Genomic DNA, 16,555 nt, shown 5'->3' on the forward strand with positions numbered 1-16,555 from the left:
GCTTCAGGGTCCGAGTACCCCCTCTGTGCATGGTTTCTGGTCCGGTCTCCGGTGTCGGTACCGGCGAGCTCCAACCCTGTCCTGGTCCTCCTCGGATCTGCCAAGCCATCTTCCAGTCTTCTGCTGATGGAGACTACCGTCTGCCACCTAGCCAAGGTACCAGGTCTCCGACCCTGGCACCGTTCAACTTGAACTGCTCCTCCGCTGGAGCTACACCTAGCTCCAGCCTCTACTCCTCTCAATTTGAACTACAACTTCAAACTGCTGTTTGCTTAACTGACTGTTTTCCCGCCCCGGGCTGTCTAGACCCCTAGGTGGGCATTTCCTAACCGCCTGGTCCCGCCCACTGATGTGCCTGCGGGGGGTGACTAGGGTTTCAGGTCAGCTGTATGTGACCTATGTTAGGTTGACCTAACGGTCTCAGCTGTTGCCAGCGATGTCCGAATGCAGAGAGGGTACCGGTGTCCCCCCCCCCCCCCTGCTATTCCGGCGCAATGAAAACAAGCAGACGCTGTTATACACATAAGACTGGAGATGTGTGGCTCTGAATAGAAAGTGTATTATTTTGTTTACATTACAAGGTTATACAAAGTTGATTAGGGCGTAACTATGCAATATACATATTCATTAAAGGCTTGAATTACATATTCACAGCAAGAGAAATTAACATAATGACTTACCGTATATACTGGCGTATAAGACGACTTTTTACCCCCTTAAAATAATGGCTACAGTGGGGGGTCGTCTTATACGCCGGATATATACCTGGGTGCTGTAGTGCGCCGCTCCACTCCGTTCCACGCTTGGATTCTGCCTCCATAGCGACGAGGGAGGAACTTCCTGTCACCGCTGCTGAATGGCAGAGCGCTGGCCAATCAGAGGCAAGCAGCTCTGCCTTGACGTCAGCGCTCTAGCAGGGAAGTTCCTGCCTCGTCGTTATGGAAACGCGATACACAGCCCGGCCCCGTACTGGTATATCATACAGCATATATACTAGAAATAAAGATAGCGCTATGAGAAGCACCCGTGGCACAATTTAATTATAGTGTAATGAAAACTTCTCACCTGATTAGGTTGTGCGCCCTCGCACAACCTCGGTGATGATCATGTAAATCCTCTGGAGGATAAGGGGTTGTCTCGGCTGGTGTTATCCGATGTTAGGCTGAGTATCCTGGGGAGATGATTGCTCCTGGTTCCTAGGTTCACCAACTCATGAGATCCTGGAACTGATTGCGGCCGTTTGTCTTCCCTCAAGGTATTTGGAATGATTAGATCTTTTACTATCAGCAGCTTTAGAACCGGAATCCCATAAGGGAGTGAAAGTATATGGAGAATAGATAAAGCCGGTCTTTTTTAGCGCTAGTAATAGATCTATTAACTCAGGTTATCTTTGTGAATAAATTATGCTTTATTTGTGACAGTCTAAGTCAGATAAAATAAAGCTCTTGTTAACACTACGCGTTTCAGCAGGATTATACTGCTTTCCTCAGCATATATACTGGTATATATACAGCGGATATATAGCGTATATATAGCAGGGGGCCGCACTGTGTGAGGAGGTGTTTTTTTTTTCACTGTCCAGTATAACCAATAGGATTAGTGCAGTAACGCCAGATTCCCCTCGCATCCATGCAGGGACATTAATGAAGAGCTTACATGCTGGCCCCTGCACTAATCCTATTGGTTATACTGGACAGTAAAAAAAACACCTCACACAGTGCGGCCCCCTGCTCTTAGCATACTGAAGCATACTGAACGGGGGTAGTCTTATACAGTGAGTATATCCCAAATTCTATATTTTTAGGGCAGAAGTTGGGGGTCGTCTTATACGCCCAGTCGTCTTATACGCCGGCATATACGGTATATTCCCATAATAATCTATAATATTTCTTCTTCCATAACAAGATGTTTTTCAGTCATCTCTAAGTCAAAACATTCTGCGTCCTTGAGGTTGGTCTCATAGTTTATTACGTAAATAAGTCTGGTTTGGTCTTGCCAGGAAGAATGAATTTCTACTATTTTTCTAAGTCAGTGAAAAAGGTTAACTCTTTCCTCACACCTAGGTGAGGGAAGGTGTTATGTGGGGGCCTATTGTGTGACTACCTGGTTTTGCCAGGGCATCACATGAGCGCAACACCGAAAGAGACGTATAATCAGCTGCTGTACACACACATCTAAGTGCAGGGATCAGACGAATGAAAAAAGTGTTTGTTCTACGCTGCTATAAAAAAATCATCTGTGAGGATGAATTTGAGGACACATGAGTGGAGAACATGTGGTTTATTCTATATCTTTCAAAGCTATCCAGCATCCAGATTTCAGCACCAAACTGCCACTACCTGGCAGAAAACCACACAAAAAAAGGCGTGAAAACCGTTTGTGTTTTTTTTTTTTTTTTGCCAAGAGATGCAGATTTGGGGGTGATAGTTACACCATATTCCAGCACCACATCTACACCTCATCGAAAATAGAAATCGCATCACTATTGCATCAAAACCTCATGTTTTTTTTTAATGCATTTTTTCCCCTTGAGGTGTAGATTGTGTGCCGCACATCTCATGTAAGAAAGGAATGATACATCTAGCTTGTAAATAAAATCCAACTTTTAATGATTAATTTTTAAAAACAAAAGTTCATATTGTCCATGTACAAAAATATACCATATCGAGGTCTAGAAAAAATTCCAATGTTTAGACCGCACATCAGACACGTTTCGAGCCATGCGCTTTATGACAATAAATGGGCCTTAGCCTCGCTGGACGTGGCCAAGGCATTTGATTTTCTGGAATGAAACTTCCAGATGGCATGTCTTCAAAACTTTTGATTTGGTCCCAGATTCTGCGCTTGGATCCAAATTCATATATCGGGCTCCTAGGGCCAGAATGGTGGTTAATGGAATCTAATCTGAACTTTTCTTGTTGGAAAGAGGGACTTGGCAAGGGTGCCTTTTGTCTCCAGCTCTTTTTTTGCCCTGACCATGAAGCTTTAGTGAAAAAGATTTGTTCTGATAGATTGATAAAAGGCATTCATATTGCAGACTGGGTGGACACTATAGGCCTGTACACAGATGACATGATTATATTTATGGCTGATGTGGGGCGGTCATTAACTCGGGTTCTCAACATCATAGATGATTTTACTAAATATTCTGGATTAGGCATAAAGTGGAAGAAATCAAATGTGATGTCCCTTTCCCATGGTCTTGCATCCCATATAGAGACCCTATCCCCACTGCATTTGGTTTCTAATTTTTAATACTTGGGAATTATCATACAAAAAGATGGTAAACAAGACCGCCCATCCAATATATTCCCTCTATTAGAACTGGCAAAGTCTAAATTTCAACTGTGGATCAAGCTACCTCTATCGGTTCCAGCGCGTATTAATTTAATAACGATGATATTGCTTCCTAAATTTAGCTATTTACTTCAACACAACCCTGATCCAGTTCCTAAATTCTTCTTTTCATCCCTAAATACGTTAATATCTGGGTTTGTGTGGGCCAATGCAAGGCCTAAATTAAAACTGACTACATTTCATAGGTCCAAACAACTGGGGGGGGCAGCGGTACCAGATTTCTTCTTTCATTATTTAGCTGGTCACCTAAAGGTAACATTGTTTTGGATGCCCAGTTCTTACTTGCCAACTCTGTGAGCCACTTAGCTTATGCAGCAGGGACAAATTGTTTACTCTGTTTCCTGGAAACAGATAGGCTAGGCACACAAAAACCTCTGCCCCTCCTTAGATTGTCGCAGCAGGTTGGAGGCAGGCGAAGAGGGTCGTTCACTTCTCAGACACCATTGCTGAAATACCCCTATGTCAAAATGTATATCTGCCCACACTGTCTGACCACTCATCTTCCACATTCTGAAGCTGGCACGGTGCTTTCGCTCTTAATGATATATACGAACAAAATGTCTTGTTGTCCTTTGACCAGATGCAATCCAAATTTAATTTTGCTAGGTGTCATTTATTTATTTTTTTTTATACTGGGACCTCAAAACGGAGATACATGACATGCAAAAAACACCGGGGGCTGTTTTAATATCCTCCTTTCCTTTTATAAAATTCAGCCAGGTAAATTTCCAAATATTTATTCCACACAAGGTGTTCCATAAAAATACATCAGTGGTCAGATATAAAAAAAACTCCACAGATAGAAAAATATTAACACAGCTGGACAAAAACATATTAACACAGCTGGACAAAAACAATGTGTTCTTCATTCATTTGATTCAGGCACAGCGTCTGCAAGTCTGAGCAGTAGCAGAATTAAACTGGACTACTGAAGGTGAGCTGAACTATACATTCCTTGTTCCTTTCCTTTGATAGGGATACTTTGATCTCAAGGGCCAAAGGGCTAATTTTACTCTATGTACACGTACTTGTTGTCCGTGGGGAACAAATCTCAGCCTTTAGCATTTAAAAAAAAAATTGAGAATTGTTAGTTCCAAATATGCAAGAGGAGGACTGGAAGGAGGTTTTGGAATCACCAACTAAGGCTAGGTTCACATTTCCGTTGTTTTGCATCAGTCTTATGCATTGCTTGATGCACGTGACTGACTCGTTGTACAACGGATGACAAGAATGAGAATTCACTGTCGGACTCCGTTGTAAAAGAGCTGATCGTTCACAATAGCCGGCCGGCTTTTGAGAGCGAACAGATGATCTCCATGCGGCCGGCTAATGAGAGCGATCAGCTGATCGTTCACAGCCGCCGGCCACCAGGTGATCAGCTGATCGCTCACAGCAGCCAGCCGCCGGGTGATCAGCTGATGGCTCACAGCAGCCGGCCGCGAGTGGTCAGCTGATCGCTCAGCAGCCAGCTAGCGGATGATCAGCTGATCGCTCACATCAGCTGGCCGCCGGGTGATCAGCTGATCGCTCCGCCGCTGAGAATGTGTGCGGGGGGCGGAGTGCGGGGTGGGTGGAGCTGAGCGGGACCAGGGCGCTGAGGACGTCAGTGCCGGGGACTGCATGGCTGGGGACAGTTGAGTGTGAGTGTGTGTGTGTATGTGCGCGCGTGTGTGCTCCTTGCACTCGTAGCCAGGGTAAATATCGGATAACTAAGCAAAGCGCTTTACTTAGTACCCAATGTTTACCCTGGTTACGTGTGCAGGGAGCCAGAGAGAGCATGCACGGCGAAATCCTACGGATTGTGTTGCTCAAAAAACGTTACATACTGCGTTTTTTCCGCACCACGGTCAGTCGTTCCACGACTGATAAGTCAGGCAGAGGATGCAACGCAAGGTAATCAGTCACAATGCGCCGCTCATACAAGTCTATGTGAACAACGGAATCCGCCAAACGGATTCCGTTGTTTACCAGAGCTGCAGATTGTGACTGATACAAATTGACGGAAATGTGATCCTAGCCTAAGGTCTCCCCCCTCAATTAACACTAAAATGACTGAAATATATATAGTGCACCAAGCATATTTAACCCCACTATGATTATTTAGGCTGCATCACTAGGTGACGTTGAAATTCTTGCGGTGCCAGGGGGAGGACGCAGACTCTGTCCATATGATCTGGGGATGCCCGGTAATTGCCTCCTTTTGGCGTGAGATGGTATTGATCCTGTTCTCCCTTGCCTCTGTCCCTATACCTCTCGATCCGCTATTGTCTATTTGTAGTCTTGGATGAGAGAACCTGTTCACAAAACTTTCTGGCTTTTTTATGGGTAGGAAACTTATATGAAGAAAAAACAATAAAGCCAGCTCAACTCAAAATGGCATGTATTATAAAATGTGCACTGGACTAAAATTCCAAACTGTACTATTTTAAAATTTGACTACAAGTCATTGGGTATTGTGGCTGCGTGGAGTGGCTTCCACGCTCACCTAACCTGACCCAATTGGACTTCTTTCTGTGAGGTCACATCAAACAGCAGGTGTATGTGACCCCTCCACCAACATTGCAGGACCTACGACCACGTATCACAGATGCTTGTGCAAACGTGTCACCTAGCATATTGCACAAGGTGCAGCAAGATACAGTATGTCCAGATGTGCATTGCAGCTGACGGGGGCCACTTTGAGCATCAAAGTTAAATGAGCGCCATATGCGTGACCAGCATTCAATGTTTTGGGGGGGTCATGGGTTTCATATCATAGTATTTCTGTATGCAAGGTGTCGATTCGTATTGAATTGATGATGCCCTACAACTTTGTAAATCACTTTTTTTCTCTCTCTCATTCCGTTTGAGATAACAATGCTAACTCCATTATTTTCCACCAGGTGGCGCTATAGGTGGTTTAATTGCGTAGCGCATGGCAACTTTACTATACCTAGACACCATTTCTATGCCTATAGCTGCCTCCGTTCTCAAGTTAATGGCGGTGGATAGGATATGGGTGGACACACTGTATATGTCTATATATTGTACCTGTTATATCTTTGTTGTTTAATAAACAAAAGAAAAATTTAGCCTTCCATGGCTTCACACTAAACTTGGTTTAACAAAAAATGTTGTAGTTGCAATTGATCATTATAAAAATGGTTTCCATAAAGCCAGCTTTACACCTTACAATTAGGTATGCGATCTCGTATGCGATGTGACACGCCCAGGTCGCATATGCGATTGAATGAGATTGCACGTAGGTCGTTCATTTGCTGTCACACGTGCGTTAGTAGCCTATGTTAAATTGATCAATTTTGTGTGCGATCCTTTTGATCATGTGTTCTGTGACGTATGCATTGGGCACCCTTTTTTTTTTTATTTATTGACTTGACAAGCGTGTGTAATGTGTGGGATGCGTTTTTACTATGTCATCTGCCATTCAGCTCTGCTACATGGCCGCTGACAGCAGACACAGACACAGACAGCCATGTAGCAGCGGTGAATGGCAGATGACAGCAGACACAGAAAGAGCCGCACTGTCAGAATGAACTCGGGTGAACCTCACCCGACTTCATGGTCATGCTGCGGCTCTGTCTGTGTCGCGCTCTGATTAGCGGTCACCAGTGAAGGACTCACCGGTGACCGCTAATCTACTGAGTAAGTGAATTGAGCAGCCCTCTCTCATACTCACCGATCCCCGATCTCCGGCGCTGCACGGCATTCACACTGCTCCGGCGGCTTTTACTGTTTTGAAAAAGCCGGCCGCCCATTAAACAATCTCGTATTCCCTGCTTACCCCGCCCACCGGCACCTATGATTGGTTACAGTGAGACACGCCCCCATGCTGAGTGACAGGTGTCATACTGCACCCAATCACAGCAGCCGGTGGGCGTGTCTATACTGTGTAGTGAAATAAATAAATAAATAATTAAAAAAACGGCGTGCGGTCCCCCCCAATTTTAAAACCAGCCAGATAAAGCCATACGGCTGAAGGCTGGTATTCTCAGGATGGGGAGCTCCACGTTATGGGGAGCCCCCCAGCCTAACAATATCAGCCAACAGCCGCCCAGAATTGCCGCATACATTATATGCAACAGTTCTGGGACTGTACCCGGCTCTTCCCGATTTGCCCTGGTGCGTTGGCAAATCGGGGTAATAAGGAGTTATTGGCAGCCCATAGCTGCCAATAAATCCTAGATTAATCATGTCAGGCGTCTATGAGACACCCTCCATGATTGATCTGTAAATTACAGTAAATAAACACACACACACGAAAAAATCCTTTATTAGAAATAAAAAACACAAACATATACCCTGGTTCACCACTTTAATCAGCCCCAAAAAGCCCTCCATGTCCGGCGTAATCCAGGATGGTCCAGCGTCGCTTCCAGCTGTGCTGCATGGAGGTGACCGGAGCTGCAGAATACACCGCCGCTCCGGTCACCTCCACGCAGGTAATGAAGACAGCCGCGCGATCAGCTGCTGTCACTGAGGTTACCCGCTGTCACTGGATCCAGCGGTGGATGCAGCGGTGGCCGCGGGTAACCTCAGTGACAGCCCAGCTGATCGCGCTACTCACCTCAGTTGCTGACTGGAGCTGACCGGAGCGGAGGTGAGTAGCGCGATCAGCTGAGCTGTCACTGAGGTTACCCGCGGCCACCGCTGCATCCACCGCTGGATCCAGTGACAGCGGGTAACCTCAGTGACAGATCAGCTGATCGCACGGCTGTCTTCATTACCTGCGTGGAGGTGACCGGAGCGGCGGTGTCTTCTGCAGCTCCGGTCACCTCCATGCAGCAGCGCTGGAAGCGACGCTGGACCATCCTGGAGTACGCCGGACATGGAGGGCTTTTTGGGGCTGATTAAAGTGGTGAACCAGGGTATATGTTTGTGTTTTTTATTTCTAATAAAGGATTTTTTTCGGGCGTGTGTGTGTGTTTATTTACTGTAATTTACAGATTAATCATGGAGGGTGTCTCATAGACGCCTGACATGATTAATCTAGGACTTATTGGCAGCTATGGGCTGCCAATAAATCCTTATTACCCCGATTTGCCAACGCACCAGGGCAAATCGGGAAGAGCCGGGTACAGTCCCAGAACTGTCGCATATAATGTATGCGGCAATTCTGGGCGGCTGTTGGCTGATATTGTTAGGCTGGGGGGCTCCCCATAACGTGGAGCTCCCCATCCTGAGAATACCAGCCTTCAGCCGTATGGCTTTATCTGGCTGGTTTTAAAATTGTGGGGGACCGCACGCCGTTTTTTTTAATTATTTATTTATTTATTTCACTACACAGTATAGACACGCCCACCGGCTGCTGTGATTGGGTGCAGTGTGACACCTGTCACTCAGCGTGGGGGGCGTGTCTCACTGTAACCAATTATAGGCGCCGGTGGGCGGGGTAAGCAGGGAATACGAGATTGTTTAATGGGCGGCCAAGTTTTTCAAAACAGTAAAAGCCGCCGGAGCAGTGTGAATGCCGTGCAGAGCCGCGCCGGGGATCGGGGATCGGTGAGTATATGAGAGAGGGGGGGTAAGAGGGATAGACTGACATGGACAGAGAGAGAGGGACAGAGATAGTGACGGACTGACAGAGATTAGTGCATGACAGACATTGTGAGGCGCTTCAGAACGCAGCTTGTCAGCTCCGCTCTGAAACAGACCTTTTTTAAGCTGCACACACCTGCGCACACCTGCGCACATACCATCAGACACCGAAATCGTATGAGGGATGTCACACGTTACAATTGACTAGTTTCGTACTACCAAACGTCCAATGTATGAGGAATAAACGACGTGTATGCGATCACCGTATTTTCGTTCAATATCGATCGCATGTAGGTTTCACACGCAAACACGTCACGAACGATGCCGGATGTGCGTCACTTACAACTTGACCCCGACGACGGATTGAAAGATTTATTGAAGTGTGTAAAGCAGGCTTTATGTTTGAAGAACTGAAAACTGAGGCTAAAATAAAGGTCGAGATTGGCAGCGAAATCAACAAACAAATGTATGATGACCCATTCCGAACAAAACTCCACAGCTTGGAGCATTTGTGCTCGCTGTACAGAGCTGACTTTGGAACAGACGAGCTGAAGAAATAGACAACATGCTTAAAGCATATGAGCAACATGGCTGCCAAATGTCATTGGAAATGTATTTTTTACTGTTCCATCTTGACTTCTTCCATCCAATTTGGGAGACGTAACTGGAGATCAGATACCAAGGCTGCTGGAATCCCAATATGACGGGGAACTAGAGCTGGTTTTTGCAACTGGCAGATATGATACTTCCAAGTGCAAAACCAGATACATGAAGCCCTTAGAACAGTACTGGGCCATGCTGAAGTAAAACTTTTAAAATGGAATACGAGACTTTTTGAAATTCTGTTATTACATTACATTTGCATATAAATTTTTTTTATCAGATAATTTTTGGTGAAAAACTCGTTCTGAACAGAATAGTCCAAAGCTTTCCAAGTGCTTGATTTATTTGGTCAAACTTATGCAGAACAAAATTTACTGATGTGTTACAACAATTCTGACTTCAGAGTTGGAATCTGCTCTACATTTAGTTTAGGACATATGGATTTTTCACAGTAGCAGTTGAACATTTTTTGATGATTTGATCTATTATTATGGACATAATATAATTAGGGGTACCGTCACACTTTAGCGACGCAGCAGCGATCCCACCAGCGATCTGACCTGGTCAGGATCGCTGCTGCTTCGCTACATGGTCGCTGGTGAGCTGTCAATCAGGCAGATCTCACCAGCGACCATTGACTAGCCCCCAACCAGCAGCGACGAGTGGAAGCGATGCTGCACTTGCAGGGAGCCGGCATCTGGAAGCTGCGGACAATGGTAACCACGGTAAACATCGGGTAACCAAGCGCTTGTTACCCGATATTTACCTTGGTTACCAACGCACACAGTTTAGCGTTGGCTCCCTGCACTCCAAGCTAGAGTACACATCGGGTTAATTAACCGATGTGTACTCCGGCTACATGTGCAGGGAGCAGGGAGCCGGCACTGGCAGCGTGGGAGCGGCGGACGCTAGTAACTAAGGTAAATATCGGGTAACCAAAGAAAGGGCTTCCTTGGTTACCCGATATTTACCTTAGTTACAGCTTACCGCAGCTTACAGACGCCGGCTCCCTGCTCCATGCACATTCAGATCTTTGCTCTCTCGCTGTCACACACAGCAATGTGTGCTTCACAGCGGGAAAGCAAAGACCAAAAAACGAACCAGCACTGTGTGCAACGAGCAGCGATCTCCCAGAAGGGCCAGATCGCTGCTCAGTGTCCCACACAGCGAGATCGCTAATGACTGAGGTCATTGCTGCGTCACAAAAACCGTGACTCAGCAGCGATCTCAATAGCGATCTCGCTATGTGTGATGCACCCCTAGGTCTCTAGCCATTAATACAATTAGCATTCTCTGCCCTATCTAGTGGGGGAGTGTGGCCTTTGTTCCTCTCTCTGAAGGAGGCTTCATGTTACACAATGTTACAGACATGGAGTTGTCCACACTTTGAATTGAATGATATAATTGTGTAAAGAGTTGGAGTGTAATGTTATCTACCCAACAAGGTGTCTGACCCCTAGAAGCAGGAAGAAACAAAAATACAAATTTATAGGGGATGTTATTGCTGTGTCTTGGAAGCGTTCAGATCAGCCACTACTTGGGTTGCTGGAGAATGTGGACCCTTTTCCACGTGGTATTGTGTTGTCTTGCCTCTGCTGGACTTTGAGAGCGGTTCTAAGGACGACCAGTGTCGTAATTTCATTGATGTCGGATTACTGAGTAGAATCCCCTGATTTATTCCTTTCGCTGTTCCCTGTGTTACAGACTAATCGTTAGTTTTTGCCATCTATCTCTACTGACAGACTTTCACAAAGAGATTGGTAAGTACACAATATAACGTAAATGTAAAAATGATTACAAATACTTTGTAGATACTATTATGTACACCCCTTTAACATGTAAAGCACCTAATAATAATAATAATAATAATAATAATATTAATAATACTTCAAGTTTATTCCCCGCATAACAAATACAAGAAATAAAATACATAACTTTATATAGGATAAATGTTCATTCCACAGTAATCGACATATATTCCTTGTTCATTGCCAACCGAAGAAGATTATGCGCGTATAGCGTTATGTAACACAGATTTACGTGAATAACTTCTGAACTACACATAGACTTGATTATTTTTCTATGAAATATTATTCAGGACATTGAGATGTTCTTTTTGAGTACTTGTGGTCCAGGGTACCTCTTTTAAAATTAAACTTATGGACGATTGAGTACGTTTCATTATGCGCGTGTCTAGCGTTATGTAACAGATTTACGTGAATAACTTCTGAACTACACATAGACTTAATAATTTTTTTGTCTAATATTATTCAGGACATTGAGATGTTCATTTTGAGTACTTGTAGTCCAGGGTACCTCTTTTCAAATTAAACTTATGTACGATTGATTACGTTTCATTATGCACGATGCTGAAGTTGGTTTCTTATTCGTCAGTTTCTTATTCGGGGCTGAAGTTGGTTTCTTATTCGTCAGTTTCTTATTCGTCAGTTTCTTATTCGGCAATTTTTTTTTTTCAGTTTTTTATGCATTTAACAACAAAAATAACACATGACAATAATAAAATACAATGCACTGATGTGCCCTAATATAAATACACTCAAAATAGGCTGCAAAAGTTATAAAACTGGCAAAAAAATGGGCATCAAAGTGGGCACCAAAGTATGTTAGTGAAAGGGTTAAATGGCTTTGAGCCACTGATCTAACACCAGAATTGCCTATCTAGTGATGCCTCTAATCAAACTCAAGTGACTCCAGCCTGGCCCAAACAGGTTCTGGGCATCAGAACTGACATCAAAGTGGGCACACAGCCAATTTTCACAGATTTGAATAAGTAACTGGTGTTTTTGAGGGGTTAAATGGCTTTGGGCCACTGATCACACACCACATTTACATACCTAGTGATGCCACACATCAAATTCAGATCACTCCAGCCTGGCCCAAACAGGTTCTGGGCATCAGAACTGGCTTCAAAGTGGACAAAACCCCAGTTTTCACAGATTTGAATAAGTAACCAGTGTTTTTGAGGGGTTAAATGGCTTTGAGCCACTGATCTCACACCTCATTTACATACCTAGTGATGCCACACATCAAATTCAGATCACTCCAGCCTGGCCCAAACAGGTTCTGGGCATCAGAACTGGCATCAAAGTGGGCAAAAACCCAGTTTTCACAGATTTCAATGAGTAACTGATGTTTTTGAGGGGTTAAATGGCTTTGGGCCACTGATCTCACACCACAATTACATACCTAGTGATGCCACACATCAAATTCAGATCACTCCAGCCTGAACCAAACAGGCTCTGGGCATCAGAACTGGCATCAAAGTGGGCAAAACCCCAGTTTTACAGATTTGAATAAGTAACTGATGTTTTTGAGGGGTTAAATGGCTTTGGGCCACTGATCTCTCACCATATTTACATACCTACTGAGGCCACACATCAAATTCAGATCACTCCAGCCTGGCCCAAACAGGTTCTGGGCATCAGAACTGGCATCAAAGTGGGCAAAACCCCATTTTTCACAGATTTGAATAAGTAACTGGTGTTTTTGAGGGGTTAAATGGCTTTGGGCCACTGATCTCACAACACATTCACATACCTAGTGATGCCACACATCAAATTCAGATCACTCCAGCCTGGCCCAAACAGGTTCTGGGCATCAGAACTGGCATCAAAGTGGGCACACAGCCAATTTTCACAGATTTGAATAAGTAACTGGTGTTTTTGAGGGGTTAAATGGCTTTAGGCAACTGATCTCACAACACATTCACATACCTAGTGGTACCACACATCAAATTCAGATCATCCCAGCCTGGCCCAAACAGGTTCTGGGCATCAGAACTGGCATCAAAGTGGGCAAATGGCCAGTTTTCACAGATTTGAATAAGTAACTGGTGTTTTTGAGGGGTTAGATGGCTTTGGGCCACTGATCTCACACCACATTCACATACCTAGTGATGCCACACATCAAATTCAGATCACTTCAGCCTGGCCCAAACAGACTGGAGTGATCTGAATTTGATGTGTGGCATCACTAGGTATGTAAATGTGTTGTGAGATCAGTGGCCCAAAGCCATTTAACCCCTCAAAAACACCAGTTACTTATTCAAATCTGTGAAAACTTGCCATTTGCCCACTTTGATGCCAGTTCTGATGCCCAGAACCTGTTTGGGCCAGGCTGGAGTGATCTGAATTTGATGTGTGGCATCACTAGGTATGTGAATGTGGTGTGAGATCAGTGGCCCAAAGCCATTTAACCCCTCAAAAACACCAGTTACTTATTCAAATCTGTAAAACTGGCCATTTGCCCACTTTGATGCCAGTTCTGATGCCCAGAACCTGTTTGGGCCAGGCTGGAGTGATCTGAATTTGATGTGTGGCATCACTAGGTATGTAAGTGTGGTGTGAGATTAGTGGCCCAAAGCCATTTAACCCCTCAAAAACACCAGTTACTTATTCAAATCTGGGAAAATTGGTTGTGTGCCCAGTTTGATGCCAGTTTTGATGCCCAGAACCCCTTTGGGCCAGGCTGGAGTGACTTGAGTTTGATTAGGGGCATCACTAGATATGCACTTGTGGTGTTAGATCAGTGGCCCAAAGCAATTTAACCCTTTCACTAACATACTTTGGTGCCCACTTTGATGCCCATATTTTTGCCAGTTTTATATTTTTCACAACTGAGTTTGAGTGTATGTAAATTAGGGCACATCAGTGCATTGTATTTTATTATTGTAATGTGTTATTTTTATGGATAAATGCATAAAAAACTAAAAAAACTAAATTGCCGAATAAGAAACTGGACGAATAAGAAACCAACTTCAGCATCGTTTCATTATGCGCGTATAGCGTTATGTAACACAGATTTACGTGAATAACTTCTGAACTACACATAGACTTGATAATGTTTTTTAGCCAATATTATTCAGGACATTGAGATGTTCATTTTGAGCACTTGTGGTCCAGGGTACCTCTTTTCAAATTAATCGTATGGACGATTGAGTACGTTTGATTACACGTGTATAGCGTTATGTGACACAGATTTACGTGAATAACTTCTAAACTACACATAGACTTGATAATTTTTCTATCAAATATTATTCAGGACATTGAGATGTTCATTTTGAGCACTTGGGGTCCAGGGTACCTCTTTTAAAATTAAACCTATGTACGATTGAATACGTTTCATTATGCGCATATAGCGTTATGTAACACAGATTTACATGAATAACTTCTGAACTACACATAGACTTGATAATTTTTCTATCAAATATTATTCAGGACATTGAGATGTTCATTTTGAGGACTTGTGGTCTAGGGTACCTCTTTTCAAATTAATCGAATGGACGATTGAGTACGTTTGATTCTGCGCGTATAGCGTTATGTGACACAGATTTACGTGAATAACTTCTGAACTACACATAGACTTGATTATATTTTTGGCAAATATTATTCAGGACATTGAGATGTTCATTTTGAGGACTTGTGGTCCAAGGTACCTCTTTTGAAATTAAACTTATGTACGATTGATTACGTTTCATTATGCGCGTATAGCGTAATGTAACACAGATTTACGTGAATAACTTCTAAACTACACATAGACTTGATAAATTTTCGGTCAAATATTATTCAGGACATTAAGATGTTCATTTTGAGGACTTGTGGTCCAGGGTACCTCTGTTCAAATTAAACGTATGGACGATTGAGTACGTTTGATTCTGCGTGTGTATAGCATTATATAACACAGATTTACGTGAATAACTTCTGAACTACACATAGACGTGATAATTTTTTTAGCAAATATTATTCAGGACATTGAGATGTTCATTTTGAGCACTTGGGGTCCAGGGTACCTTGATCAAAATAAAAATTATGATCAGTTGGTTTTAAAACAGTTGGTGCAGCATAGATGAATGAATATCTAATAGCTAACGTCTAACTGCAGACTAACTTGAATCTGGTGCACATGTAGCACAGCGACGTTATGATCGCTGCTTCTGCTGTGTTTGACAGCTAAGCAGCGATCATAACAGCGACTTACAAGGTCGCTGTTACGTCACAAAAAAATGGTGACGTAACAGCGACGTCGTTGTCGCTTAGTGTGAACCCTGCTTAAGACTGGGAACAGCACAGTATGAATATGGAGATACATGGCAGCAGCTGCAATAGGTGACGGGACCCCCCGGGGAGCCCCGCGACAGAGGGCAGGGGACCCCCCGGGGAGCCCCGCGACAGAGGGCAGGGGACCCCCCGGGGAGCCCCGCGACAGAGGGCAGGGGACCCCCCGGGGAGCCCCGCGACAGAGGGAAGGGGACACCCGGGAGCGGGTAGAGGACAGGCAGCTGCACCCTCACACTCCCCTCATCCCCCGCCGTCACTCACTCGCTGAGTCCCCGCCAGGCGGCCTGAGATCCTCTCCAGCAGACTCTGTGACTCCGCGGCCATGATTCTGCAGGACTCACACAATTAACAGAAGCTTAAAGTTCCCGCGAACAGAAAACAACATCCGGACGCGTCTCAGTGACGTCTCTTACAGTCACTTCCGGTCTATAGGCGATAACTGCCGGCCGGAGAGCGTCAGTCCCGATGGTTGTGCGCGGATAGAGCGCCCCCTGGGGGTGAGCGGGTTCTAGGCGGACTGACCTGAACTCAGCCTCCGACGTGGAGGTGACAGACGTATTGTGTGCATTTTGGCTAATAGGATGCAGCAGTGACAGGGGCGGCACTATACCAGTATGGGGGGACGGGGGCGGCACTATACCAGTATGGGGTGTCAGGGGCGGCACTATACCAGTATGGGGTGTCAGGGGCGGCACTATACCAGTATGGGGTGACAGGGGCGGCACTATACCAGTATGGGGTGACCAGGGGCGGCACTATACCAGTATGGGGGGACGGGGGCGGCACTATACCAGTATGGGGTGACGGGGGCGGCACTATACCAGTATGGGGTGTCAGGGGCGGCACTATACCAGTATGGGGTGACAGGGGCGGCACTATACCAGTATGGGGGGACGGGGGCGGCACTATACCAGTATGGGGTGTCGGGGGCGGCACTATACCAGTATGGGGTGTCGGGGGCGGCACTATACCAGTATGGGGTG

General features: G+C 45.0%; 1 protein-coding gene across 2 annotated transcripts in view; it reads right to left on the reverse strand.

Moving 5' to 3' along the window:
* The window catches only part of GCNA (germ cell nuclear acidic peptidase), a 73,006-nt gene extending 57,049 nt beyond the window's left edge, over positions 1 to 15,957 (reverse strand). For both annotated transcript variants that reach the window (XM_075322740.1, XM_075322739.1), the window contains exon 1: positions 15,834 to 15,957. In XM_075322740.1, coding sequence (XP_075178855.1) covers positions 15,834 to 15,896 — 63 coding nt within the window. In that variant the 5' untranslated portion in view covers positions 15,897 to 15,957. The remainder of the gene's footprint in view (positions 1 to 15,833) is intronic.
* Between the last annotated feature and the right edge of the window lie 598 nt (positions 15,958 to 16,555).

This window comes from Anomaloglossus baeobatrachus, chromosome 9, assembly GCF_048569485.1.
Source record: "Anomaloglossus baeobatrachus isolate aAnoBae1 chromosome 9, aAnoBae1.hap1, whole genome shotgun sequence".
In the NCBI taxonomy this organism is placed as follows: Eukaryota; Metazoa; Chordata; class Amphibia; order Anura; family Aromobatidae; genus Anomaloglossus; species Anomaloglossus baeobatrachus.